The sequence below is a fragment of the Papio anubis genome, chromosome X, assembly GCF_008728515.1.
Source record: "Papio anubis isolate 15944 chromosome X, Panubis1.0, whole genome shotgun sequence".
Taxonomy (NCBI): Eukaryota; Metazoa; Chordata; class Mammalia; order Primates; family Cercopithecidae; genus Papio; species Papio anubis.
The window spans coordinates 93,535,833-93,562,620 of NC_044996.1; the positions used below are offsets into that span (position 1 = coordinate 93,535,833).

At 41.3% G+C, this 26,788-nt stretch overlaps 2 protein-coding genes across 4 annotated transcripts; one reads left to right on the forward strand and one right to left on the reverse strand.

Moving 5' to 3' along the window:
• The first annotated feature begins 1,645 nt into the window (after window positions 1-1,645).
• XAGE5 (X antigen family member 5) lies at window positions 1,646-9,413 on the forward strand. Of its 3 annotated transcripts, none has more exons than XM_009197632.3 (5): window positions 1,646-2,488; window positions 3,676-3,755; window positions 4,255-4,360; window positions 6,228-6,353; window positions 9,300-9,413. In XM_009197632.3, the coding sequence occupies exons 2-5, from the start codon at window positions 3,684-3,686 to the stop codon at window positions 9,320-9,322; spliced, it is 327 nt and encodes a 108-aa protein (XP_009195896.1). In that variant the 5' UTR covers window positions 1,646-2,488; window positions 3,676-3,683; the 3' UTR covers window positions 9,323-9,413. The 3 variants fall into 3 exon arrangements, with proteins under 3 accessions (XP_009195896.1, XP_009195895.1, XP_021788635.1); XM_009197631.3 differs by having other exon boundaries at window positions 1,647-2,524; XM_021932943.1 differs by lacking the exons at window positions 1,646-2,488; window positions 3,676-3,755 and having other exon boundaries at window positions 3,771-4,360.
• A 4,743-nt stretch (window positions 9,414-14,156) lies between these two features.
• On the reverse strand, window positions 14,157-26,462 carry LOC116271840 (P antigen family member 1-like). Its single transcript, XM_031660595.1, has 3 exons — window positions 26,351-26,462; window positions 17,096-17,212; window positions 14,157-15,528 (listed from the first exon to the last, which is right to left on the reverse strand). Exons 1-3 carry the CDS (start codon window positions 26,460-26,462, stop codon window positions 15,194-15,196), a joined length of 564 nt encoding a protein of 187 aa, XP_031516455.1. The 3' UTR covers window positions 14,157-15,193.
• Window positions 26,463-26,788: the final 326 nt, after the last annotated feature.

The following is a 26,788-nucleotide window of genomic DNA, read 5'->3' on the forward strand; positions in this document are numbered from 1 at the left end:
CATCTATCCTATTAGTTCTGTCCTTCTACAGATCCCTAACTAGTACAACGTGAAACACTACCAACAGCCATAGTTGCTCACAAAAAGTCTGAGTCCAGAAATCACTATCTCCCATTCTTTGAGCACTTCCGAGTGCACTATATTAAAAACTGGACTTAGTAAGGAAAAAAAGAAAGTAAAATTTAATAATAATAGTGTCCATGCCAAGAAAGGATAAAAAATATAAAAGGTAAATTAAATAAGAGATCATGATTATAACTGCTCTCGTTTTTTAAAAAAAATATTTAAAACACCACGATTCCTACTCAAGTTGCTTTTGAGAGAGAGACAGAGAGAGATTGCGCCACCTTTCTTTTCCAACTCAAGGTATTGCCCTAAAAGAAGGCCAGCTGCATGATATATATAGGCGTCATTTCAGCAATGTATCTTATTTATAAAAGGCTGCATTCCGGTCAGGGCCCCGTTCCTATCCTTCCCTTCCATATAGTGTTTCCCACATTAAACTGCCAAAGAATACATGAGTAATAAGAACAGGAATCATGCCCACAGCTTACTGTCTACATTAAGGAGCGCTTATACTCCACTGGCTTCATCAACATAACTTTACTAATACAGCAATCTGTTGCCTAGGAAAATAAAAGATGCAAAGAACTTTACTGTTCATTTCAGCAACTGCCTGAAAGATTCATCAACTCTTCAGTCAAAAGTGTCAAATGACATTTTTCAATCCCAAAACTCATTGAACCGTTGCCTAAACATTTTTGTCTTCTTGGCTCCACCAATCCTACATCATTATGATTCCTACCTAACTCTAACCAAACAATCCCCCACTTTAAAAGACCCACTTTACACTAGATTTCAAAATCAGAATAAATATACTGAAATCCCTTCGACGTCTGACACACTAGTGCCTCTGTCGAGGTAGTGCTCTCCCTTACAGCACTATGCAAATAATGTCAGCCCTGTCTTATGAACAGGCTATTTAGTTGATATTTGGAGAGTACAGTATATGATCCAGTTAGTCACCACTGCTTTGCATCATGTCACAGGAGACTGCGCCTAGATCCTGTCATCAATATGTACATATATTTCTGAATCAAAATACACGATCTGAATGGCCTACAGGTATATTCAGGCAAATCAGTCACTAGCCCAGAGATTTAAATGTGCAATAACACCCCCCCCCCCAAAAAAAACCAAAATTAAGCATGTGTGAATATATTTAGTCTGCAGAAGAGTTTATTCCATTCCATTCATTAGAAGCATGGCAGAAAACCGAGAACCAGAGGAAAAAAGTGATTAATCAAAGCATGTGTAAAAATTGGTCAAGGTGGGATGATCGCTTGAGCCCAAAACTTCAAGACCAGCGTGGCATCAGACTGAGACAATGTTCTAAAAAATAAATTAATTGCTCAGGTGTGGTGTTCGCACCTGTAGTACCATCCATTTGAGAGGCTTCAGTATGAGGATTATTTGAGCCCAAGAGATCCAGACTCCAGGTTCAGTGAGGTATTGTCATCTCACTGCCCTCCAGCCTGGGAGAGAAAGCCACACCCTGTCTGAGAAAAAAAAAAAAAAAAAAAGCATTGATAAATAAAGATATAAAAATAGTTTCTTTCTTTCACAACAGGCTTTTCTGAGACACATCCTCCATTAAGGGTGACATAGGACTCTGTGTTCCCAACGTTTCTCAATGCATGAGATTGTTTGATCAAAGAAAAACAAATGCTCTCTTAAGTGCCTTTCTTTCCACTACAAACACCCTGTGGATGCGGGTATGAGAACAGCAGGAAAACCATGGTCGACCCTGCAAGTGGCAGACTCAGTGGGCATGCCCCTTGCTAAGCAAGTTCCTGCTGCCCATGTGACTTGCTGTCTGTCTTCTATCCCTGCAGAGCTGTGGAAGGAAACGTCATGACTTCTTTCTTGCCAACTATGACACAGCTGGTAGGTCAGCAGAGCAGTCCTCCCAGAAGTTGAAGTGTCAGTGAGTGGGAGGGAAAGCAGAAGGGCTTCCCGTAGGTTGGACCACTCGGTCCATGGCCTCATATAGATCCTCATCCTTCTACTAAAAGGCAGCGACATCACCATGGCCTTGCTGTTGTGGGGTCCTGGGCAGGGGAGGAAGTAAGGGCATAGTGGGGAGGAGGGTCAGATGAACACGGAATGAGTTGAAGGGTGACATTATTTGCAGTATTTCAGTCTCAGAGGCATAAAAAATACCACACAGAGAGGATGGATTCCAAAGTCCTTAGTGGGGACCTTGGAAGGAGCAGAGGACAGGGCATGCGGAGACAAGGAAGCGCAGTGCGGCTCTTAAGGCACGAGGGGACCTCACTGCGCATGCTCCTTTGGTGCCTCCTTAGTGCGCATATTCATTGGGCGTCTTCCCATTGGCCCTTCGCGTATGGTGAACGCCGGGGAGCTGTGATCCTGCAGCTCGGGTCCCTGAGGTCTGGATTCTTTCTCCCCTGCTGAGACGCAGCCAGTAGGTCCACAGGTCGCTCCAGCTGGGAGTTGAAGCGTGAGTGAGAGTGCGGAGGAGCCAGCGGGCTTCCAGAGGGTCGGGGCGCATGATTGGTGTCTCCGAGTGAGAAGGGGCTTGATGTCGTCGTCCTTCTCGTGCGGCCCCGCAGCTATGGGCCTTCTTGTCTTGTCGGGGTCAGAACGAAGGAAGAAGCAGGGCCTCGGAATGGGACGGGGGTTAGGTGAAGCTGGGGCGATGCTGGGGTGCTGTTGGTGGTATTCCAGTCCCAGAAACGCCTGAAACTTCCAACAGAGGACAAATTCCAGACTCCTCAAGGGGCATCAGGCCTGGAATGTCGTGGGCGGTAAGGAAGGGGCCTGGACATTGGGAACACTCCGGACTGGTGACCGCCACCCCGAGGTTTGTATAATGAACCGCAGAGGTGCCCGCCCGGTGAGGACTGCCCAGTGCTATGTGGCAACTTCTCAGCTCCATCTTGGAAGTTCGAATGGGTGGGAGGGGCTATGCATTCCAACAAAACTCGATTTTAGGGGGGAAATGGCCCTAGCAAAGGGTGTGTGACAAAAGCCATGGGCACTTTAATTTTAATTCTCAAGCTGTATTTTCCTAAATGTCTCGCGATGGAGAGTCCAATTGTGAAACCAAACCTCATTGGAAATACCGTGCGTCTCTTGCCATAAGCCCTAAGGCATTGCTCAGCTAGCTTGACGAACATAAGTGGCTGTGCAAGTATTCGATTCAGAAGGCATACGCACTTATACATGCCCTCTGACTTACCTTTCAATGTCTTACCAAATTTTTAAAAATTGCAAGTTAGCATTTGGCCATGGAAGTGCTCAAATGTAGTATCCACTCACATGCATTTTTCCAGTCACGGTATTCTGGTTTTTGGTTTGGTTTGGTTTGGTTTGGTTTTTTTGAGATGGAGTTTTGCTCTTGTTGCCCAGGCTGGAGTGCAATGGCGCGATCTCGGCTGGCTGCAGCATTCGCCCCCGGGTTCAAGCGGTTCTCCTGCCTCAGCCTCCCGACTAGCTGGGATTAAGGCACTCACCACCACACCCGGCCAAGTTTTTGTATTTTTAGTAGAGACGGGGTTTCACCATTTTGGCCAAGCTGGCCTCGAACTCCTGACCTCAGGTCATCCATCCTCCTCAGCCTCCGCAAAGTGCACACTGTTCTGTTTGCAGACTGAAATATGAGTTGGCGAGGAAGAAGATATAGACCAAGACGATGTTTACGACTTGCTCAGCTGGTTGGGCCTATGCCTGTGAGTAACTTAACGTTCGATTTTTTCCAATAGCAGAAGTTTTTTTGTGTGGTAGTTATTGTTGAACTAGTATAGATACACTGATAAAGGTCTCCCATGCTGATAAAAAATGATCATGGCATCTCATGAAGGAAAGAGTAACCCAAGAGGACTACACACTGTTTTCGCCTGGATGTGTGAACTTGTGTTCCTCGATTTGACTGGTGATTTCCTCCTCATGCTTATTCATAGCACGTTACACCCATTCAACCCCACATGAATTAAAATGGCTTCCAACGCCATTGAGGGTAACGGTCTCAGAGTAACCTCTCTATGGGAAGAGTAACTTAATGAAGAATAAGTATGTGGAATAGTTTTGGGATAGTGTTGGAGCATGTCTTTAAACATGCATATGATCAGAAGGATCTGTGTAATCTGTATATTCATGTTATTGACATGCATCGATAAGAAGAATTTTTTTTCTGCACATGCACACACCATGTCCCCGCCCTTGTCCCAGGAGCCCAGTGTGCCAGAGCCTCAACAAGAAGGACCAGCAACTGAAAGTCAGGATCATACACCTGGTCAGAAGAGAGAAGAAGATCAGGGTGCAGCTGAGATTCAAGGTGCTGGGAAGGGAAAGAAAGAATGTCTATGGGGGGAGGAGGCCTGTGTGTGCATGACGCCTTATGCCATGACCAGTAACAGGACGAAAGAAAACAACAGGAAAGGATCTCAAACATTTGCTGAGAGTTTTGCAAGAGGCTGGAAATGTGATGGGTATAGTTTGCAGCTTCCTGCAGTCCCTGGATATGATGAATCTTCTCTTTTTCTTTGAGATGCATTTTGTATGCTTGAAAATATAGTCCTTCCTAAATCAGATGAAACCATTTAATTGGTTGTATAAAAATGTACATTATTTCACCAGTTTAACTTGATATTCTTAGGACGTTGCAGTGAGATCTTCTCAGCCATGGTGTTCACAGTGTTGTAAGCACCCTTTGATAGCATGTGGAGTGCCAAGTCACCCTACCATATAACACCCCAAATAAAGCCCATTTGCAAAGGAATCTTAGCCTCATTCTATAAATAAGAAAACGGAGGCCGGGCGTGGTGCCTCACCCCTGTTATCCCTGCACTTTGGGAGGCCGAGGTGGGCGGATCACTTGAGGTCAGGAGTTCGAGACCACCGTGGCCAATATGGTGAAATCCTGTGTCTACTAAAAATATACGAACTCGTTGGGCGTGGTGGCACACACCTGTAATCTCAGCTACTAAGTAGGCTGAGGCAGGAGAATTTCTTGAGCCCGTGCGGCAGAGGTTGCAGTGAGCCGAGATCACACCACTGCACTCCAGCCTCGGTGACACAGCGAGACTCCGTCTCAAAACATAAAAATAAATAAATAAGAAAACTGAGGCTCAGAGATAGAGACTTACCAAGAAAACTTGACGCATGGAGAAGGAATTCGTATTTTGTTCCAAGGTATGCATTCTTCCTACCATCTATTTTAGAAAATGTGAATGATATTTTGCTCAAAAATGCTTAATACTCAAATGTGTCTGTACTATAAGGTACTTCGATATTGGCTCAGGACAAAACGCAGTTCAGTGAAGCAGGATAGCAACTCCAGAAAAGAGGTCAATGAATGACAGCCACTGTTTCCTTTGTATATTTTTGACAGTATGTTTGGTAAAAGGTGGATAACTCAGGATGTTGGCGTACAGGTAACTTTATTAGTAGGATATGGAGGGGGCTTTGAAAAGTTGTTTCAATATTTTTATAATTAGAAAGCTCCAAGTACGATAAGATTATCATGAAACAGAAATTGTTTTCTCAACGGATAGCATTTTCAAACTAATCAGAAACAGAATTTGGGCCATGGATTATTTTAGCAATTCACTGTTAAGGGGTTTCCAGAATATGACTGTCAACAATGCTCATTGATTTCTTTGCACTTCAGTTCCCGTACTCCCACTGGAAGACAGTGGTTTTGCTGTTATATTTCGTACTTTTTTTCTTAATGACATTCATGTATGGAAAGTCACATATAGGGGCCTTTGGATCTAAGAATTACTTTAATAAAGTTTAACCCCAACATTTTCAAGATACCTCAACAGGGGATGAGTGTCAGGACCATAAGATTTGTCATAGGCTCACCGATACATTGATCTAATCCTTCAGAAAATTACATTGAAGTTACGATTACAATGCTCTCCGTGAGGCTGTCCTGTTTTCCTAGGTAGCTGTGTGTTTATAATACACAATGGTAAAGTATGGGCAATGTAGGTGTGCTGAGACTTATCCTCAGATTGTCATTTAAGATAAGGTATCACAATACAGGAAAACAAACGTGGGACATCTTTGCTTCACATTTATTACCACAGTAGCTTATAGGCTTTTATTGCATAACACCGAGGAAAAGAAAAGGATCAGTTCCTTATTTATCACTCCTGTTTGGCTGCTCCAGTTGACATCCTTTTGGTATTTTTCAGTGCCCGACCTGGAAGTTGATCTCCAGAAGCTGTCTCAGTCAAAGACTGGGGATGAATGCGGAGATGGTCCTGATGTCCAGGGGAAGATTCTGCCAAAATCAGAGCAATTTAAAATGCCAGAAGGAGGTATGTTACCCATTAAGATTCAAAATTATGTGCTGTCTGTATTCCATAATATTATACTTTTGATAATAAAAGGAGAGAATCTTACTGCCCCTTTAAAAATACAGTTCAAATGCAGACTTTCTTTGGAAGGTAATTCAGACCCTAGAAGCCTGACTGCAAAACTGAAACACTATCAGATACAGACACAAATTGGGTCAAAGCCATATTGAATCATCAAATAGCAAAGCATTTTCTTACTTCTGAGTATAACCAACAGCTAACAATTTTCAGATTATTTTGTGATTTCTGCTTGTCACAAAAACATAATGCACTTGTAATACCACTTTGTATGAAATATGCTGATCCCTGAAGGAGATTCTCGTACCAGCTCTTAACATAATTTGTGAGCTTCTGGACAAATCACATAAATCCTACACCCATTTTTGCTTTTATTGAAAGTAGTGAATGCACATCAGATAGATTAAAATCCACTTCAGTGCTGATTTCTACATGCTCTGGTTCTGTTGGAGAGAATGCAAAGATACTCGGATTTTCATGATTTGTTTATCATAACGATCAGCTTCAGTCCAATTGTAATATCTGAGTTGAGATTTCATTGCTTCTAAGAAAACAAGCGGGCACTCTGCTTGATGTTTGTCTTTCCGTAAGGAGACCTTCATGAGTGTTCTTGAATTTTGTCAAATCCTGAATTCTCTCAGACTCTTAAACAATGATTGTTTTATTTTTATTTTTGCTTTTGTTTTGTTTTGTTTTTTTTCGGACGAGGTCTCGCTCGGCCGCCCAGGATGGAGTGCAGTGGTCCGATCTTGGTTCCCTGTGACCTCCGCCTCCCGGGTTTAAGCGATTCGCATGCCTCAGCCTCACGTGTATTTGGGATTACAGGTGCATGCCACCATGCCCAACTAATTTTTGTATTTTTAGTAGAAACAGGGGCTCACCATGTTGGCCAATCTGGGCTCGAACTCCTGACCTCAAGTGATCCACCTGCCTCGGCCTCCCAAAATGCTGGGATTACAGGTGTGAACCACCTCCCTCGCTGGACCCAATGATTTGTGTTTTAAAGTCTTCCCACAGTGAAGCCTTGAATGACTGAATAATAGAATGGAAAGAGACAGTCAAGGTTTTGTGGCCCATGAAGTAGGGAGCCTGCATGTAGGTCAGTGATGCTCAAAGTGGTTGAAAGATGCCTGTGCTAAGCATGCTCCCTGCCCTCCTGTCAATCTTCATGAGCTACTGTGTGTAATTAGATTGAAGACACATACGGTAACCTCTAACCATATCAGAGGTTATATATTACAGGTTTCTGCCTTGAGTCATCAGATGATATGATTTAAAGTTCAAAGACTATAACGTACTAAGTCCTGAGTAGTCCACATAAGTATCTTTTACACGTTTTTCAAATTGCTGACTTAATTAGAAGAACTTCTGAATTTAAAGGATGCACTGCATTTTTAGGGGAGAAATTATCTAAATGATTTACTCCACACTGGTGAACCACTCCCTTAGACTATTTACATTAATAGATAGTGTGTAGACGATTTCCAGGAGCCTACTGAACAAGCCTCAGTTGTATTCTTAGGACAGTCATACCGTTAAATGCATATCTTATTAAAATAGATAACAAATTACATGATACAAGAAAATAATACTGAGACATAAAAGATAATAAAAGAGTCACAGAATAAACTTAAGGGAAAGGGAAACAGGCAGTACATGAAAGGTATGAATCATTAACAAAGGGAAAACTAATCGAAAAGTAATACATTTAATAGATCGTTCTTTTGAGAAATAGCTAGGAAGACAGCATCCAGCAGATGAAACAATCTTGAAGAAAATGGAAAAAGCACAACACGGAATATGAACAAGACCCAGATATTGAATGTAGGGCATAATTGAAAGCGAATACATTCTTAAACACAATATTTTCAGAGTATGGATGAAATGGTTGACACACTAGGGATGCCTACATTATTTAACATATCCCTGCAATAACTAAATATCTGAACACCACAAAGACTGTGCATGAACTTGTGAAATTTGCTAGTTGTCCCTCAAAAACAGTTACTTTTAGAAGCAAATATTTAGCTTTTCCAGATGTCTTACTCTCCGTTTTCATTTCCCTCTCCATTTTTTTTTTCCCCACACTGGTTATGATGTATAACTCTTTCACATTTTAATATCAATCATGATCGTGATACGTTAAAACTTATATGACCATTTAATTAATTATACAAATGGGAATACTTTCCAGTGGAAACAGTGTCATTATTCATATTGACGTGAGGACTATAGGTGAAAACTGGATGCAAATGGTTAGTGCATGTTAAAAAAGAACAAAGAAGGGTAAACTAGCTCAAAGCAATATCATAGCACTTCTTCACAATAGAGAAAAAACAAATGCAATACTGGCCTTTCTATTCATTTCACTTATGTATTTCCTAATGTGACATTAACAGTTTCCTCAAAAGATAGCTTTCAGACTGTCTGCAGGAACCTATTGGACATTCAGACTATACTGTCAAGCCAAAACATTAAATTATGCATTTTTTCTGGAGGAATTTTTTCAGAAATTCCTTCTGTTTCTTAGGTTTTTTTGTGTTCTGGTTGTATTTTCAGTAAAACTCTACACATTGTTTGCCATCTACTTTAAGCCCCTTCTAATAGGTTCACTTGATTTAATGTGATCTGTCGTCAGACTGTCTTTTGGTTTCCTTCTAGCACAAAAAGCAGGGTGTGTTTTAAAAATGTTGCTAATGTATATGTTTAGAAGTGTATCCTCAAAGTCTCTACAGAGGTCTAGTTGAATCTTAGCCACAGGGAGACTCTTCGGATTCTGGTTTTAGTCCGTTGTATAAAACTAAACCTTTGGTGTCCTTTGCATACCTTTAATTTCATCTGAATAGAGTTCTTCTGGTAATGTTCCCTCCTGTTATGTTTCTATCGCAGGGGAAGGGAAACCACAGCTTTAAACAAAGACAACCGAAAGAATGCAAACTGGATTTATCCGAGATATTTGACTTTTAAAAATCTCAATAAAGTTTTCCAGTTTTCTCCAAAGAAGTATCACACACCTGTTGTTCATTTATTCTCACATATTAGACAGTATTGAACATTTTGGCCGGGTGCAGTGGCTCATTCCTGTAATCCAAGCACATTGGGATGCTGAGGCAGGAAGATTGCTTGAGCTTGGGAGATTGAGACATGCTTGGGCAACATGGCAAAACCCCCTCTCTACAAAAATAGATGAATGAATGCATGAATATATGCACATATGTATGTAGGTGTAGTCCCAGCTACTCTGGAGGCTGAGGTGGGAGGATCCCTTGAGTCAAGGAGGTCGAGGATGTAGGTAGTCATGTTCACGCCACTGCAGCTCCAGCCTGGGTGAATGCGACTCTGTCTGAATAAAATATAGTATCATTTTTGCAACTCTGCTGGTATGCACATGTGTGATATTGTGAATATATATATTTGGTCCTGGACCCTGCTTACTGTCATACAACTCCTACAGGTTTTGGAATCTCCACATAGTGATGTCTTTTTGTATGCTAGTGAGTTGACCATTTGCTGGCAGCTCCTAGGTAGCTCTAGGATGGCGGATTAGAGGGTTGGGACTTTTCAGCCACATCCCCAACCTTCAGGACAGGGAGAGGGGCTGAAGGTTAAGTTGATTACCAGTGGCGGGCCAACAGTTTAGTCAGTCATGCCTATATGATGAAAACCTCCATCAAAACCCAAAAGGACAGGGTTCAGAGAGCTTCTTGCCTAGCTGAACACATGGAGAGTGGCATGCCCGTAGAGGCCACGGAAGCCCCCTGCCTCTTCCTTCTATTCCTTCCCCTACGTATCTCTTTATCTGCATCCTTTGTTAGGATATCCTATTTTCCACAAAATATGTGAGAATTCCCCGGGCTATCGAGCTGGATGAAAGAACTAGGGCCTAGGTGGAAGAAAGGGGAAAGCAACTAGGGCAACTTGCTGAAGCAAAATTACTTGGATCCTACCTACACTGTCTCCTTACACGCGATGGCATGACATAGCCATGGGATTCCATCCTGCCTCTTACACACTGGCCTTGAGATGGTGGGCAAGATACTTACATCCTGTGGGACAGTTTCCCCATTTTTAAAGTGAAATTAGAATATTTACACTAAATGCTTGCTATGAAGAATAAATGAAATAACAAGATGCAGGCATTACATTGCAGATAAATTTACTGGTTATCTTTCCTTAATCCCTTTAAAATTTCAAATATTTTCATTCCATTTTTCTTTACAACTACATCTCTAGTATGTGATAACTGCTTTGGAATTTCAAGTAGGAATATCAGTCTACCTTTATAAATGCATTTGACTTCAGAAGGTGATTTCATGTAAATATGTAAGTTAAATAGCAGTGTAGCTGGCATCAGACACGGCATTGATTCTGAAGCTGATTTGTAAATAACCGAGGTGTGACAAGGCCAACCCTATGTCAGTACTATGTGCTGAAAACTTGTTTGATGTGTGTGATGCCATGAAGAATAAGTCTATTCCAGTCAGTCAACACCACACAACTCAATATCACAGTGTGTCAAGAGCTCAGGCAGTCCCTAAGCAGCCCTATGGTGGCTAACGGGGCCACAAGGATCACCAGTGCAGTTGTTATTTTGGCTTGTCATATATTCATCAATTTGGCGGGTAAGAAGACAATGAGCCCAAATGAATCAAAGTGGTTGATTTACTTGCAGACTCAGCAAAAGCAAGATTAGCATTGTGTCAGCACTGTGTCCCTAGTCCCAGGGTACCACACTGAATTGGAGAAACTCAGTGACAGTACAGATGGTGGGTCTCTCTGCCTGCGAGGAGCCCACAGTCATACCCTAAGGCCAATTTTGAAACCACACTGAATCCTGAACCCAAGATCACACCTTACCGAGCTGCGACTATGGGACAGCAGGGGTGACCCAGCTCCCGAACATCTCGCACAGAACACCTCAGGGATGTCATCCATGCTTGTGAAGAGGAGGAACCTGTGTCAGTGACTACCCTGAACTGACTTGCCTGCTGACAGTTCCCCTAAACCAAAGATGCAAATCAGTTGTTTAGACTGAACGGGGAACCCTAGAGGGAAAGGTTTCTTTGTGGGATGGCACAATGGAGGCCTTGGCCAGCTTCTGCCTGATGACTGTATGTCCTGCTGGGGGTGTCCTAACAAGGGTAAAGTCTTGTAGTCCAGGGGTATCACCTGTGCCCTCTGGGATTGTTCTTACCTGTGTGCCCTGAATATCCCATCACTGCCTCATCCCTGGAAGGCGTGCACATCAACTTCAGCTTCCTGGCCATAGTTGTGCTGAGCCTGAAATGCTGGCTTGAGTTGGATAAAAATGGTTAATACAGAATGTTAGTTAGGAAGTCACCTGCCTTTGTCAGATAGACCTTCAGCATTAATAGGATTCGTATAAGATGAATGTGATGGGAAATTTGATGTGTCAACTTTGCTACGCCACGATGCATGAGAAATGTTCACTTTGACCAGGGTAGATGTCTCCGTGAAGGGTTTTCTTTACGTGAAAACTAGCATTTAAATCAGCAGACTTTTGGTAAACCTAATTGCCCTCCCCAATGTGGGTGGGCCTCATCCAGTTCCTTGAAGGCCTTCAGAGAAGAAGACTGGGGTCCTCCACAAGATGAAGAAATTCTGCCTCCACACTGCCCTTGGATTTGACCTTTCATATCACCTCTTCCCCGGGTCTCCAGCCTGACATCCTGCTCCGTGAGATTTGGACTTGCCAGTCGCAACACTTCCATGGGCTAGGTCTTCAAACTCAGTCTCTCTCTCTCTCTTTCTCTCTCCACCCACCCACACACACGTGTGCACGCATACACACACACACACACACACACACACACCGAGGAACCCTAACCAATAGGCTGCTTACGTCTGGGACCCTTAGGGCATAACTGAGATCAGTACTGCAGGTTGGTGTCACTCTGCTGCAGGGCTCCTCAAGCAGAGGCCAGTGGCGTTCCCCTCCCACCCTCTGCAGACGGACATCCACGTGGCTCATCACTGTGACTCAGGGTTTGGTCATCCAACCATGTAGCGATCACTACAATTCCACAAGTGTTCCCTGCCCTCCTTCTGCCTGTGAGGTCCTCTGAGATATTTTTAAGTCAAATGTCTAATACAAAACCAGTTTGCGTTCTTTCAGCTTGTATTCATTTAAACCTGTGGTTGCCTTTCACCTATAATAGAAGAACAACATTACTAGCAGAACTGTATTTAGGTGACATTAAAGGTATGCAAAGGACACCAGTGTTTTAGTTGCATACAGTAGACTAAAACCAGAAGCCTATGAGTCACCCATCGGCTTACATGCAGTTAGGCCTCTGTAGAGATTTTGAAGATAGATTTCCAAGCATATACATTATCAATACTTTTTAAACACATCCTGGTTTCCAGTGCTACAAGGAAACCAAAAGAGAGTTAGAGGTCAGAACACTTTAAATCAGGTGAACCTATTAAAAAGTGGTCAAAGCAGAAAGCAAACATTGTGTATACTTTTACTAAAAATATAACCAACACACAAAAAATGTTAAGAAACAAAAGGAATTTACAAAAAAAAATGTTTAATTTAATGCTTTGGCTTGAAACTACATTCTGGATGTCCAATAGACTCCTGGAAATAGTCTGAAAACTATCTTTTAAGAAAACATTTTATTGCATTTGTTTTTTATCTGTTGTATCTGAAGTGCAAAAATGTTTCTTTGGGCTGGTTTACCCTTCTGTGGTTTTTAAGGTACCGTAATCATTTTCCTCCGATTTTCACCTAAAGTGCTAATGTCAATATGAATACTGCCTTTTTACACTTGAAAGTATTCCCGTTTGTGTAATTAATTATATGGTCACACTAGTTTTAAGCTATCACTATCATTTCTGATGTCAAAACGTGAAACCGTTATATATCATGAACAGTGTGGCAAAAAAACAAAACAAAACAAAACAAAACAAGAAACGGAAATAGAGGGGTAGGAAAGGAAAATGGAAAGGACAGTAAGACATCTGGAGAAGCCAACTATTTGTTTCTAAAAGTAAGTGTTTTTGAGGGACAACTAGCAAATTTCAGAAGTTCTTCCAGTCTTTGTGATGTTTAGGTATTCACATATTATAGGGATATATTAAATAATGTATATGTGCCTAGCATATCAACCATTTCTTCCATACACTGAAAATATTAGAGTATTCACTTTCAATTATAACCTATATTCAATATCTGTGTCTTGTTCATGTTCCATGTTGACCTTTTTCCATTTTCTCCGAGTGTGTAAACTACTGGATACTCTATTCATAACTATTCCCCCCCAAAAAATCTTTTAAATTTGTTACTTTTGGATTCGTTTTCCTTTTACTAATGATTCGTATCTGTCTTTTATTCATTTCCTCTTTCCTTTTCCCTTAGGTTTATTCTATTGTTCTTTTATTATTTTTTATTCTTCTCCTTTATCATGTAATGTGTTTTCTATGCATTTAAGACTATAATCTTCCTAAGAATACAGTTGAGGCTTCTTCAGTAGGCTCCTGGAAACAGACTGAAAAAGGTCTTTTTGTTTGTTTGTTTGTTTTTGTTTTGTTTTTTGAGACAGAGTCTCGCTCTGTGGCCCAGGCTGGAGTGCAGTGGCCTGGTCTCGGCTCACTGCAAGCTCCGCCTCCCGGGTTCACGCCATTCTCCTGTCTCAGCCTCCCGAGTAGCTGGGACTACAGGCGCCCGCCACCACGTCCGGCTAATTTTTTGTATTTTGTTTAGTAGAGATGGGATTTCACCGTGTTAGCCAGGATGGTCTCAATCTCCTGACCTCGTGATCTGCCCGCCTCGGCCTTCCAAAGAAAACTGTCTTTGAATGTAAATGGTCTAATGGAATGGTTCAGCAGTGTAGAGTACAAACATTTAGGTAATTTCTTCCCTAAATATGGAGTGCTCCCTTGAAATTCAGAAGCTCTTCTAATTAACAGTCAGCAATTTGGAAAATACGTGTAAAAGATACTTATGTCGACTACTCACGAATGAGGACGTTACAGTCTTTGAACTTTAAATCGCATCATCCGATGTCTCAAGGCAGAAACCTGTAATATGTAACCTATGATATGGTTAGAGGGGATTCTATCATATGTGTCTTCAATCTAATTACACACAGCAGCTCATGAAGACTGACAGAAGGGCAGGGGGCATGCTTAGCACAGGCATCTTACACCCACCTTGAGCATCACTGACCTACATGCATGCTGCCTACTTCATTGGTAACAGACACCTGTCTGTCTCTTGCCATTTTATTATTCAGTCGTTCAAGGGTTCACTGCGGGAAGGATTTAAAATGCAATTATTCTTTAAGAACCAGAGAATTCAGAATTTAACAAAATCCAAGAACAGTCATTTAGGTCTCCATACGGGAAAACAAACATCAAGCAGGTTGCCCACTCATTTTCTTAGGAACCATGAAATCTCAACTCAGATATTATAACTGGAGTGAAACTGTTATGAAAAACAAATCATATCTTTGTATTCTATCCAACAGAACATGAAAATACAGAAATCAATCTTGAAACAGATTTTAATATATCTGATTTGCATTTACTATTTTCAATAGAAAAAGATGGATGTAGAATTTTTGGAATTCATCTGAAATCTCACAAATTATGTTAGATCTGGTACTAGAACCTCCTTCAGTACTCAGCATATTTCACACAAAGTGGTATTACAAATGCATTATGTATTTGTTTAAAGCAGAGATTAGAAAAGAATCTGAAAACAGTTAGCTATTGGTTATAGTCACAAGTAAGAAGATGCTTTCATATTTGATGATTCAATACGGCTTTGACCCAATTTGTTTCTGTATCTGATAGTGTTTAAGTCTTCCGGTCAGGCATTTGGGGTCTGAACAACTTTTCAAAGAAGGCCTGCATTTGAATTGTGTTTTTAAAGGGGCAGTAACGTTCTCTCTTTTTATTATCAAAAGTATAATATTGTGAAAAACAGAAAGCACGTAATTTTGCATCTTAATGGATAGCATACCTCCTTCTGGCATTTTAAATTGCTCTGCTTTTGGCAGAATTGTCCCCTGAACATCAGGACCATCTCCGCATTCATCCCCAGTCTTTGACTGAGACAGCTCCTGGAGATCAGCTTCCAGGTCAGGCACTAAAAAATACAGGGGTTCTTGACTGAAGCAGGCAAACAAGAAGGACAAATAAGGAAAAGATAGTACTCTTTTCCTCAGTGTTATGAAATAAAAGCCTGTAGACCAGTGTGGTAATAAATGTGATGTAAAGATGGCACACTTTTGTTTTCCTGTATTACGAATTCTTATCTTAAATGACAATCTGAGGATAAATCACACCACACCTACATATCCCATACTTTACCATTGTGTATTATGAATAGTGAATATCGACTATCTAAGAAATCTGGAGTCTGCCACATGGATAGAATTTTAATCATAAATGAAATGTAATTTTCTGAAGGATTAGATCAATGTATTGGCCTGCCTAGGAGAAATCTTACAGTTGTGACACCCATCCCTTGTTGAGGTGACTTGAAAATTATTTAGATAAATTAACATTATGCTTGGGTCTAAGGGCCCTGTATGTAACTTTACATAAATGAATCACATTTAGAATAATGTACCAAAAATAACAGGAAAATCACTGTCTTCCAGTGAGGGTACAGGAAGTTGAGTGCAAAGAAATTAGTGGTCACTGTTGACAGTCATATTCTGGAAACCTCTTAACAGCGAATTGCTAAAATACTCCATGGCCCAAATTCTGCCAGTGTTGAACGCAAAAGTACTATCTAGTGAGTAAACAACTTATGTTACTTTTAGTTTTCTAATGATGAAAGTGTTTCTACAACTTTTAAAAGCCCCTTCGAAATCATGCTAATATAGCTACCTGTATGCCAGTGTCCTGAGTTATCCACCTTTTACCAAACATCCTGAAAAATTACCGATCAAAGGATACCACTCAAAGAGTGGCTGTCATTTATTGAGCTCTTTTCTGGAGTTTCTATTCTGCTTCGTTGAACTGTGTTTTGTCCTGAGCCAATACTAAACTACCTTAGAGTACACACACATTCAAATAATAAGTATCTTAAGCAAAACCACTGACCTTTTCTTATTACAACATGGATGACACAAACCTTGGGACAAAATATGAATTCTGTCTCCATGAGTACAAGGGTTCTTGGTAAACCTCCATTTCAGAGCCTCAGTTTTCTTATTAATAAAATGAGGCTACATCCTTACGCAAATGGGCTTTATTCAGGGTGTTACAAGGTGGGATGACTTGGCACTCCACATGCGGTTAAAGGGTGCTTACAGCACTATTGACACAATGCCTTAGGAGATCATACAGCAACATTCTAAGAAGAACAAATTAAACTAGTGAAATACTGCATATTTATGCATAAAGTTAAACTGCTTCATCTGATTTAGCAAGGACTGTATTTTCAAGCGTACAAAATATATTTCAAAGGTAAGAGAAGATTCATTACATCCAGGGACTGCATGAAGCTGTAAACTATACTCTTCAATTTTCCAGCCAACTTTCAGCAAATGTTTGTGAGCCTTTCCTAATGTTTTCTTTCCTCCTGTTACTGGTCACGGCATAATGCATGATGCACACATAGGCCTCCTCCCCGCATAGACATTCTTTCTTTCCCTTCCCAGCACCTCGAATATCAGCTGCACCCTGATCTTCTCTCTTCTGACCAGGTGTGGGATCCCGACTTTCAGTTGGTGGTTCCTCTTGTTGAGGCTCCTCATCACTGGGCTCCTGGGACCGTGGTTGTGTGTGTACAAATAAAAAGTTTTGGCTGGGCGCAGTGGCTCACGCTCAGCACTTTGGGAAGCCAAGGCGAGCAGATCACGAGGTCAAGAGTTCGAGACCAGCCTAGCCAACACGCTGAAACCCTGTCTCTACTAAGAATACAAAAATTAGCCAGGCATGGTGGTGCATGCCTGTAATCCCAGCTACTTGGGAGGCTGAGGCAGGAGAATCGCTTGAACCCTGGAGGCGGAGGTTGCAAGTGAGCCGAGATCACACCACTGCACTCCAGCCTGGGCGACAGAGCAAGATTCTGTCTCGGGAAAAAAAAAAATTGTTATCAATACATGTCAAAAATGCAAATAAACAGAATACATAGATATTTCTGATCATAAGTAAGTCTAAAGACATTTCTCCAACACTATTCATATACTTATTATTCATCAAGTTATTCTTCCCACAGAGAGGTTACTCTAAGACAGAATTACCCTCAAGGGCTTTGGAAGGTGGTTTAATCTATGTTGGGATGGATGTGTGCAATCTGTTATGAATAAGCATACGGAGGAAGTCATGGGCAAAATCTGGGGAACACAAGGTCATCCATCCAGGCAAAACCGGAACGTAGGCTGGGCGCAGTGGCTCAGGCCTGTAATCCCAGCACTTTGGGAGGCCGAGGCAGGTGGATTGCTTGAGCTCAGGGGTTCAAGAACAGCCTGGGCAACACGGTGAAACCCCGTCTCTACTAAAATACAAAAAGAAATCAGCTGGGCGTGGCAGCGTGCACCTGTAGTCCCAGCTACTCGGGAGGCTCAGGCAGGAGAATTGCTTCAGCCCAGGAGACGGAGGTTGCAGTGAGCCAAGCCTGGGTGACAGAGCAAGACTCCATCTCCAAAACACACACACACACACGCACACACACACACACACACACACACACACACACCACGTAATCCTCTTGGATCAGTCTTTCCTTCATGAGATGCCATGATCATTTTTTATCAGCTCAGAAGACCTTTAACAGTGTATGTATACTAGTTTGTTGGGGGCCGCACCGGGGGTGGTGGAGAATGAAAGAACACACACAAAGACAAAGACACACAGAGAACATGGCGGCCGCACTCAGAGCCTCCGCCTCACTTTATTTATACTCCATAAACCTCACGTCAGCAGAAAGAATGCAATGCAAAACAAACTTTCTTTTCCCACATGTAACCTTCTACTCAGTACCTTGTTTCTATATTCTTACTTATCTACCCGCCTTCTTGGCGCCTACGGGAGTTCATTAAAAGTTCAGTTGGAGATACTGTCCTTGAGCCCTATCTATTCTCAGCATACTGTTTTCAAAGGCCCCTGCATTTCCCCCCTTTTAATTTTGTTTTGCCTCAATCCTAAAAAGGTAGCCCATATTTGTTCCTGTGTTTTCTTTTGTTTTTGGTGGCGACGGAGGGAGCATCGAATCACCAAAAGAAGCAGACCCAAACCAAGTGCCCAAAGCAATATACTTCCAGAGATTGTAGAAATCCATGTTTTTATCTGAGTCCATGGGTTAAAGGCAGCAAGGCGCTGCCCCAGCTCCTGCAAGGTTACAGTTCCAGACAGCACATGTAATTGTTGTCGAAATGCTTCGGAAATGTTCTGAGTGAGCTCTTGAATGTCCAACCTAATATTTTTATGGCCAATTAATAATTTTCGGATTACAGTCCAATTTTGAGAGATGTTAAAAGGCACAGGTGTTACACAAAATTGAGTGGAATTCCAATCACATTGTAATGTTACCCGAGTACTGAGTACAGTGAGCTGATCTCCAAGCCATGTCAATGCTTGCTCCATGTTGTCCAATCTTTCAGCAAGTTGAGAATCAATGTTTCGTTGTTGAAGCCATAACCGGTGAGATTGTTCATGCCATTGCTGCACAAATTCAGCATTTTGTATGCTTTGATGAAGAGCGAGCCCTGCTACAGCCGCAGTGGAGGCAATGGCAACAAGACTCATCACCGAGGCAATTATAAGTCCAAGGGCACGGCGGATTCACTGAAGAGAAGTCCAAATACAAGTTTCAAGAGGTGATGCCCCCCACGGTCGTGTAAGATTAACAGGTAGCCAAATTTCCTTACGAGCCCTGAGGATATAAATATCCCCAGCAAAGTTGTGCCACCAAGAATGATTGAGGCAAGACAAAAATGTACACGTATTTGTACAATTAACAATTCCCGTATTATTATCCCATGTCAAATTCCCTGCTAATAATAGGTAGGGCTTACAGACACAAGCAATAATATATCGAGAGGTATTCCGATATAACTGAATATGAAAGGAATTAGTTGGGTTAGAAAGATTAAGGGACATATTCCCCACAAAAGTGCTAATGGCATCGCCTGCAGCTAACAACTTCCAAAGATGACTCTGTACTTAGGCCTCCTTCACACCATACCAAGGTTTCATTATTGTTAGCAGCAATACTTTTATTTACCCGGTGCCATTTCAAAGGTATGTGACTAAATTTTGTTTGAAAATCACCGTGCACACTTCAATCAGTTATTTGCATCCCATTGTATTCTAATAAAATCCGGGTTTTATTTCCCCGACATAGTTGCCACTCCAGCACCTCAATATTAGGAGAAACCTCTGGAATAGGACAAAAAGGTAAAGAACTAGGAATAGTTTCATTACTATATACAGTATGATTATAATAACAGTATTAGCAGCCACATAACTATGATTATAGCGAACAACCCAGGCTTCATACGATTTTTGGAGACAATGAGAACTATTTCCCATGCATATTGGAAGTTCTTCCACTCCAAATTGGTATGTGTTGTTTATAATTTCCGTTTCCCGTTCTATATTGTCCTTGTCTATATAGGGGGACGGCATTCAAGTAGTGTCATTGGTGAAAACCTTAATTTCCGCCTCTCCCCAGGTGACTCCCTGATACAAGGGTGGAAAGGGAATATAAGTGCAATATTCATACAAAGCCTCACTAAGGGATATAAGTCCCCCGCCGAGGCACATCCAACAAAGGAAGAAATGCATGCTGAATCCAGTTTTCTTTTCAACAGGGTTTCAATCATCTTGTAGGAAACCACTTAGGTCCGCTCCCTGTAAGGACAAGAGCATAGCCCCGTCCCTGTTTTACAACTTGCCCTTGAACATACTTACCTTCTTCATTAGGACACCAAATCTTTAAATTGTCAGCGGGGACTATCACCGAGGGAGGTGAGGAAAGATGGGTTACGACAGCGGAGTCTTGCAATTGTCTCCATTGATTCAAAAAATAATTAAGGTAAAAAGAACCTTCAAAATCAAAAAAATTAAGGTAGAAAGGTTAACCTTCAAAAAAATCTGGTTTTTTTGGGGGGGGCTCATTTCCCCCTTTTTGTTTTAATAGTTGAGTTTTTAAAGTTAAATTTGCACGCTCAATGATGGCTTGACCTTGACTGTTGCCCGGGATCCCGGTGATATGTTGAATATTGTATTGCTGTAAGAAAACTTGTAATTTATGAGAGACATAGGCAGGGGCATTATCAGTTTTAAGTATAAAAGGAATGCCCATAATGGCAAAACAAGCTAAGAGATGTGTAATAACAGAATCAGCTTTCTCAGATGGCAACGGAGTGGCCCACTGAAAATGAGAAAAAGTATCAATGGTATGATGAACATACTTTAATCGTCCAAAAGAAGGAATATGTATAACATCCATTTGCCAAATTTGATTAACTTGAGTACCTCTCAGGTTAACTGCAGGATGGAAGGATGGAATGCTCAAAGGAGCACAGAAAGGACAAGCTCGAATAAGAGAACGAGCTTATCTACGAGTTAAATGAAGCCGTCGTTGAAGGCCAGAACTATTAGTGTGATATAGAGCATGTTCTTGTTCTGCAGCCTGCAAGTGGCCAATTAGAAGTGAATCAATCTGAGTATTTCCATGAACTAATGGTCCAGGCAGTTGAAAATGAGAACGAAGATGAGTGATGAATAAAGGAGCTCGACGTTGGCTCAAAGTAGAAAATAACAAGGAAAAGAGTTTTTGAAGAGAAGAAGTAGCACAAAGAAGTAAAGTGGCCTGAGAAATATAAGAAGTAACATAAACGGCATATTGAGAATCACTAACAATATTACAACCAGTAGTAGGGAAATCAAGTAAGACCATGAGAATAGCAAACAATTCTCCCTGTTGCACGGAAGGATAAGGATAAACTGTAACTCAAGATTGATGAAGCTTCTTGCCAAGAATCAGAAGTTGCAAGAAGATAAATGATCTGACTATGAGTGAATTGAGAGATAATTAAGGAAGGATCTCCTCCCCAAAGTTGTCGACAGTGATGCCGTCCTTTGATGATCAGTTCAGCTAAACGATCTATATAAGTAACCAAGCGTTTAGATGTTTTATTGGACAAAAAGATCCATTCTAGTGGCCGATTGGTCTGATGAATCATTCCTGTAGGAGAATGTAAAGTATGAAATAAACAAAGGGAAAGGGGAACATCGGGAAGGATATAATGTAAATGAGCCTTTTGAAGTTGCTCTTCCACAAGCTGGAGTTCCTGTAAAGCCAAAGGAGTTAAATGACGTGAGCTGTCCAAGTGACTGTCTCCTTCTAGAATAGAAAAAAGATGTTGTAACTGAATAGAGAAAAAACAATTTTTGAGATCTATGACCATTAATTTTTAACTTTGTGGGATAAGGGCAGGATTAGGAAGACCAGGCTGTAAACTTTTCCTAGGTTTAATGTAAACATTTATAGTTTTAAGACAAGACAAAGATGGGAATTCCATGCAGAAATACGTGGCTTTATATTCCTCTCGGCCATTTGTTTTTTGACTTACTCTTTTAGAGTCCTAAGTATTTCTTTAAATAATGGTCACTGTTTCACCTAAATAGGAGTGGTGGCTATGAGTTTAAAGGATTGTAGCCCATTCTGAACATCATATTTTTGGCAGCTGAGGAAATATGAGGAATGTTTAAAAAAGCAGCAAATTGTTGTGAAAGATCTTGTTCCCAAAAATTAATATTGATAGGAACAATATAAAAATAATTAAAAAAAACACTTGACCTTGTTGACCTTTAGGACCGACACAGGTTAAAGGTTCTACGTCTTGATAAATCACAGAAGCAGCACCCAAGCCAGTGAGTATAACTGAAACTTGTCTTTTTTCCTATTGTATAGGCCTCTAATTTAAACAAATAATAGACATATTCACCACCGTATCAATTAACCCTTTAAAAACTATTTCATTAACGTGCAATGAACATAAGGGCTTTTGATTAGAAACTAAAGTTTCCCAAAAAACAGTTTTTTCTGTGCTACCAAACCCTCCCTATTGAGAATACGTTCCCCTGCCTCTAGGCATATAAATTGTGAGACTTGAACCATAATAAGAATTTTATTAGTAACATCATGTCCTTTTGGCAAAGGGCCACACACTCTAATAGCTGATTTATATACTCCTCTATTAGGAGACAAAGTATAAGGCTGAGTAATAACTAAGTCAGCAGCGGCGCTCTACTTAGTTGCCACATAAAGCTGAGAAACTGGGGTAAGGTGTGGGATCCTTAAGGAGGACTTGAATTTATTCCTTGATGTTGTAGGCCATTGCTCACTGGGTATTGTATGCAGATTTAGTCAATAACAAATATTTGTAAACAAATAAGGTGATTACAGGTACAGAAATTCAGTTCGTAGCTTACTATTCAATAGAGTATCTGTTTTGTAAAAGATAGTGGACCACAAAATACTCAACGGATTTTGGTTTTCAAAACACAGTAATGCTATCCAAGGCTAAATGGATACTTGAAATTGGGATTGGATCTGGTGCTGAGATACAACTTTTACTTAGTTATTGGTTTTTCTTTCCTCCGATTATTCCAAGGAGGGTGACTACTATTTTTGTACTTTATAGAGCAGTCTAGAGGAAAGGGTTAAGCATGCAAGCTCTGGGGACAGAAAGTCATATTTTCAAAATATAATAGCTATATGACCTTGGATATATTTATAAAACTGTCTTAACTCTGTTTTCCTGTCTACAAAATGGTAATAATTATAAAATTTGTCAGTCTTAAAGGGATGTTGGAAGAACTAAATGCAAGTGAAGATTTTTTCACAGTAGTAGACACATAGTAAGTACTCAGTATGCTATGGCTATTATTACTGTTATTATTGTTAATATTACGTCTATTTATTTTAGCTCTTTAATGTAACAAGTGCAGAACCATAATCTCACATCCTTCAGAGTCACGCTGATCTTGTATTTTTTGGTCCTTTGACTAGTTTAGTGATTTATTACAAGAAACCTAGTTAGTTTGTGCATTCTTTTCCTTTCTTATATTTCTCATTTGTAAAGACTGATAAACCAACTACACTTTCAGACCTGGTGACATAAATTGTTGGGGCCCCAAGCCTGTGGGCCCCGGCTCCCATTTCCCAGGAGAAGAGACAGTAAATTTCCACTTTTACCAGTTTTGAAACGACATTTATTTGTCCAATGTCGACCTTTACCACAACATTTGTACACCTCTAAAGGCAGCTTTCTGCCTTGAGGGATAAAAGTGTTCAATTTTTATGACATTCTTTTTTGAAATGTCTAGGTTTACCACACTGAAAGCAAACACCTTGTTTGTTATTTCCTTTTAAGGCTTTAGACAAAGCTCCAGCAAATAATTGAGCATTATAAATAGCCCCTCCAACACTAACACAAGTTTTAATATATTTATCTAAGTTGGCCCCATTGGCCTTTAATAATTTTAACAATTTTTGACAGTCAGCATAAGCATTTTTAAAAGACAACGTTTGTAACAAAATTTTTGAAGCAAGGTCAGCACCCACAATTTTCAAGACAGCATCCTGAAGACGGGCTACGAAATCTGAATATTGTTCATTTGTGGCCTGTAAAATCTTCACAGAGGAAAGGGAAGATTTTCCTGTTATCTCTACCTTATTTTAGGCCCTTAAAAACAAAGTCTTGATTTGAGTAAGGGCAACATCCTCTAGACCAGCCTGAGCACTAAGAGTAGCATATTGGCCCGTGCCTGTGAGTTGTTCCTCAGTGGCTCCTGGGGGATCACACATAACATTTTTTCTAGCCTGTACATGCGCCTTGTTCATTTACCAGCTGTGCAATTGTAACCACTGAGAACGATCAAGAAAAGCCTTCCCCAAAGTCTTCCAGTCTATAGAAATTATCAAATTTTCTGATAAAAAAATATCAAGAAGACCAAGGATAGGGGTTCATAGTTAGAAATGGCAGCTTTCATTTCTTTTAAAAATTTAATTTGTAAGGCATTAAATTGGACATTATTGCCACCATTTGAAAACTGAGCATTAGGAGCAAAAGAAGCACAAATAATTGGAAACAGATCCAGCTCCTTAAATTTTTTTTTTTTTTTTTTTTTTTTTTAAATCTTATCCTTTTCTCCCTCCCCCAATGGCGGGCAAGGCACTGAGAAAACTTTGCCAAACAAAGGTAAAGATAAGGAAGCCCGGGGGTTGGAGGCACTGGAAAATTCTCTTTTAACAGGGCAGAAGGAAAAGAAACAGGGAAAGCTCACAAAGGTGAATTAGAAGAATGTATCTGTAATATTTGTTGAAGCATTTCCATAATACACTGCATGTCAGAATTTCCCTTAGAAGAAGGAAGAGCTGGCTTTTTCTCTTCTCCCCCTTTTGCTACCCTGGCACAAATGGGCTCCATTTCAGATTTATTTTATTTTATTTTATTTTTCCAAATCCTCAGATACCTTTCCTCCTGTGGCTACATTACCACACTCCGAATCAGTCTCAAGTAACTCTAATGTCTGAGTGATAGAGTTACACAAGGTCCACAATTTTAGAGGCATAATATCCCCTAACTGGAGAGCTCTAAGCAAAGCTTTTACCACCTGTAACCATTTTTTCCGATTCAGCTGCACTTTAGTCTGATACTGAAACCAGTAACAATGTTATTCAACATGGGCAAACAATCACTTCAAAGTCTTTTTCTTTCACTTCTACTCCCATAGACAGCAACAGTCCTTGAAACAGCCATAAATATTCTGAGGCCAGAGAGATGGAATTCCCATAATGAAAGCTTAAGAAGGTTCCCCTTAACAATATCTGAGCCTTACCCGCTCCTAGGGGGTTCCCCTTCTTGTTCTCCCCTACTCACCTGTGCTGACCCTGCTCGCTGCGCCACTTGTTGGGGGCCACACCGGGGGTGGTGGAGAATGAAAGAACACACACAAAGACAAAGACACACAGAGAACATGGCGGCCGCACTCAGAGCCTCCGCCTCACTTTATTTATACTCCATAAACCTCACGTCAGCAGAAAGAATGCAATGCAAAACAAACTTTCTTTTCCCACATGTAACCTTCAACTCAGTACCTTGTTTCTATATTCTTACTTATCTACCCGCCTTCTTGGCGCCTACAGGAGTTCATTAAAAGTTCGGTTGGAGATACTGTCCTTGAGCCCTATCTATTCTCAGCATACTGTTTTCAAAGGCCCCTGCACTAGTTCAACAACACTATCACACACCAAACATTCTGCTAATAGAAAACAACGAATGTTAAAGCACTCACACATACTCCCGATCAGCTCAGGAGGTTGTAAACTTCGTCTTGGTCTAGGCCTACATGTTGATCTTCCTCGCCAAATTATATTTCACTCTGCAAAGAGAATACAGAAGACTGTGATTGGGAAATGGCACTTGAGAGGATAGCTCTATTCGAGCACTTCCATGGCCAAATGTTAACTTGTCACTTTTTTGAAGTTTGGAAATACTTTGAAGGTAAGTCCCAGGGCAAGTATAAGTTTGTGTGTCTTCTGAATAGAATGCTTGCACAGTCACTTAAGGTGATCAAGCTAGCAAAGTAATGTCTTAAGGCTCCTGGCAAGAGACACTGGATATCCCTGATGTGGTTTGGTTTCACAACTGGAATCTCCATCATGGAGACGTGTAGGAAAATAGAGCTAGAGAATTAAACTGGGAGTGACCACAGTGTTTGTCACACACCCATTTCCTGGGCCCAGTTCCTCCCTAAAATCAAGTTTTGCTCGACCACAGAGTCCCATCCATTCGAACCTCCACGGTGGAGTTGGGAAGTTGCAACACAGCACTGGGTGCTCCTCACTGCACACCTGTTCCTGGCACTCTACAGACTTCGGGGCTGAGGTCACCAACCCGCAGCACTCCCAGTTCCCAGGCCCCTTCCTTACTGCCCACGCTGTCCATGCCTGGGTCCCCGCTGGGGAGTCTCCAATCTGTCCTCTGTCGGGGGTTTGAGGCATTTCTGGGACTCAGATACCTTCAACAGCACCCCCAGCACGCACCCCATCGTACCCCAATCCCCTCCACGTCAAGGCCCTCCTTCCTCCTTAGTTGTGGCCCCGACAGAAAAGAAGGCCCATGGCTGCAGTGCCACATGTAAAGGATGAAGACCTCGAGGCCCTTCCCCTCTGAGTCTCCCTCCCACCGACGACCCTCCAGAAGCCCACTGGCTCCTCCTCACCCTCACTCACACTTCAACTCCCAGTTGGATTGGCCTGTGGACCTACCTGCTGTGTCTCAGTAGGAGAGAAAGAATCCAGACCTTAGGAACTTAACCTCACAGCTCAGAGGCATTCACCACGTGGATGAAAAGGTAGAGTAGAAGATGCCTGG

Coding starts and splice junctions, on each gene's coding strand:
- XAGE5 (XM_021932943.1), top strand. CDS start 4,129: ATGTCTTTAAACATGCATATGATCAGAAGGATCTGTGTAATCTGTATA. Junction 4,361..6,227: donor GGGTGCAGCTGAGATTCAAG/GTGCTGGGAAGG, acceptor GGTATTTTTCAG/TGCCCGACCTGGAAGTTGAT. Junction 6,354..9,299: donor ATTTAAAATGCCAGAAGGAG/GTATGTTACCCA, acceptor TTTCTATCGCAG/GGGAAGGGAAACCACAGCTT.
- LOC116271840 (XM_031660595.1), bottom strand. CDS start 26,462: ATGGGGTGCGTGCTGGGGGTGCTGTTGAAGGTATCTGAGTCCCAGAAA. Junction 17,213..26,350: donor GGGACCCAGGCATGGACAGC/GTGGGCAGTAAG, acceptor GCTGAGCGTGAG/CCACTGCGCCCAGCCAAAAC. Junction 15,529..17,095: donor AAGTCGGGATCCCACACCTG/GTCAGAAGAGAG, acceptor TGTATTTTTTAG/TGCCTGACCTGGAAGCTGAT.